General features: G+C 37.3%; 1 protein-coding gene across 1 annotated transcript in view; it reads left to right on the plus strand.

Moving 5' to 3' along the window:
- The window catches only part of exoc7 (exocyst complex component 7), a 16,184-nt gene extending 14,976 nt beyond the window's left edge, over nt 1-1,208 (plus strand). Inside the window, exons 17-19 of the mRNA XM_016563038.1 lie at nt 458-499; nt 728-861; nt 954-1,208. Of these exons, the coding sequence (XP_016418524.1) occupies nt 458-499; nt 728-861; nt 954-1,056 (279 nt within the window). The 3' untranslated portion in view covers nt 1,057-1,208. The remainder of the gene's footprint in view (nt 1-457; nt 500-727; nt 862-953) is intronic.
- Nucleotides 1,209-2,638: the final 1,430 nt, after the last annotated feature.

The raw sequence follows: 2,638 nt of genomic DNA on the forward strand, positions 1-2,638 counted from the left end.
ACACACATACACACACACACACACACACATATACACACACACACATACATACACACACACACACACACATGCACACACATATACACACATACACACACACACACACACACATACACACACACACATACACACACACACACACACATACACACACATACACACACACACACACATAACTAGACCAGAAACATAATTTACTCAAATACACAAATGCAGTTTTATTGTAGTGTCATTAATATGCTATTTTTACTATTTTTTGATATACTTTATTCTTTTTGTTAATATTTGTTATGTTATACTGAGTTAATGTTTTATTATACAGCCGTTCTGATGCAGTTAGGAATGCAGTGATGCATGAAAGCTTCTGCGTTCAGCTACAGTATTTTGTTGAAAATGGTTCATCATTATGTAATGATCTCAGTTTAATCCTGCTCTCTGAATGTTTTCACATGAGCAGCTCAAAGACAAGGAACGACAGATCATCAAGGACAAGTTCAAGGTGAGAGGAACACTTTAACTTACTGGACTGAAGCAGCTCGGCTTTGCTTAATTCCCCATCAATAGTTTTTTAGAAAAATCAGTCTCAAATATGATCATCAGGATCTATTGAGCAACATTTATTTCTTCATCTCTCAATCATCAATGAGCCAGAAAAGCCTGATGCATCAAATATGATAGTCAACAGAAAGCACATGCAAACCAGGCTTTGTGTTGTGTGTGTTTGCAGGGTTTTAATGAGGGTCTGGAGGAGCTGTGCAAGATCCAGCAGGGCTGGGCGGTTCCTGATAAAGAGCAGCGGGACGCCATCCGTCAGGCTGAGAAGAGAGTGGTTTCCGAGGCGTACAGAGCCTTCCTTCAGCGGTGAGACCTTCACACACACTTACCAGCCAATCAGAACACAGCTGATGTGTGATCTACAGCTGCACTGAGCTCATGTTTATATGCTCTTACAGATGCGCGAACATCTCATTCACCAAAAACCCAGAGAAGTACCACCGCTACTCACCGGAGCAGGTGGAGGAGATGATTGACAAGCTCTTTGACACCTCAGCCTAGGCCACGCCCACTCCGTCACCATAGCAACGGAGTCTCTGGTTTCCTTGGCAACAAACATGCTACTTTCTCCTGTAAGACAGTCTGCTTCATAACACACTACACAACTGGAACGTCTTCGTTCGTTTTTGCTTGCTTTTTGTATAAATGTATTTATGTATAATATGGGGTGCTGTGTGTACATTAATGAGGAAAAAAAATTAACATAAATGATTTTAGCAAATGGCTGCAATATAACAAAGAGTGAAAAATTTAAGGGGGTCTGAATACTTTCCGTACCCACTGTATATAGAGCGAGAAAGAGATCATTATTTTCATTCTTATACATCTTTATTGTATAATATATTATGTATATTACACATTTCATTTTTATGATGTTTCAAAATATTTAATAATATTTTATTTTTATAATTAGATAGATTCCATTAAAAATAATGTATTATTATTATTATTATATTATTTACCATTATTATAATATATTTTAATGTTTTATTATTATTAATTTATTTAAAAATTTTATATACTTTATTTAAAAAATACAGAGTCCATATGCTGTATTTGCATCGGTTCTGGTCCCCGTTTCTGACATCAGAGCTTCTTTTTGTGTAGAAATAACTTCATTTGTCTCGGTGCTTTGGTGATTTTTAGTGGGTGCTTGAAGTCGGTTCTCCTCAAAGTTGTCGAGAAACACATTAACTATCAATATGCTCCAATAATGACAAACAAAACCACTATTTTTTGTCTGAAAAAACTCTTCAGCTGTATGTCATAGTTGCACCAGCATCCTGTTGGTTTTGAGTCCATCAAAGATGATTCACGCTGCTCTGCATCCGCTCGGTCAGTCGGGTGTGGAGCTCTATTTTTAACCCTCACGGTTTCAGAAGCCTTAATCAGTGACCTAAAATCAGCTCCGAGTCTGTGAAGACGCCTTCACGCTGCTATAAAGGTAGAAGCTGAATCAATGTGTCAGATACACTGAATCATATCTGTACATTCCCCAAAATGATGAGCTATCGGCCAACACCTACAGCAATTAGTCATCAATTAGTCTTAAATCCAAAGGAAATGAAGGCATGGAAGCTGAATTTGCCACACATGTTGTCATTGCACAACTGGATGTTTCAGAATGTGGAAGCGTGAAACTGATTCTGCTGTTTGCCCACTTGTGTCGGTGTTTTGGAGAAGATGCCCTTTTGCCCGGAACTGAGGCTTAGTGACCCAGACTGAGATTAACCCTTTCAGGCTATGATTACGGATCATATATTATCGTTTTTGGCCAGAGATTAACCCTCGTCTAAACCCTGACATGACATAATAGTCTGAAAAATCTAATGTTTTGAAATGGAACAGTTTATAGACAAAATATTGTTGAGTATCATATTTGATCCATCAGGTTTTTCTGGCTCTTATGTTCTGATATAGTGAGAATATGGAGGAAAAAACAGCTCAATTGTATTCAGAGATTCAATATGATGCTTGTGTTGTAAATCAATGAGATCTTTATAACAGTATAGAAGTATATACTTACATAAAATGATCTAAATATCAGTCGTCACTCTATATCTCCAATAATATGTCTTAGTAA

The sequence above is a fragment of the Sinocyclocheilus rhinocerous genome, unplaced genomic scaffold (genome assembly GCF_001515625.1).
Source record: "Sinocyclocheilus rhinocerous isolate Xijiao unplaced genomic scaffold, SAMN03320098_v1.1 scaffold522, whole genome shotgun sequence".
Lineage (NCBI taxonomy): Eukaryota > Metazoa > Chordata > Actinopteri > Cypriniformes > Cyprinidae > Sinocyclocheilus > Sinocyclocheilus rhinocerous.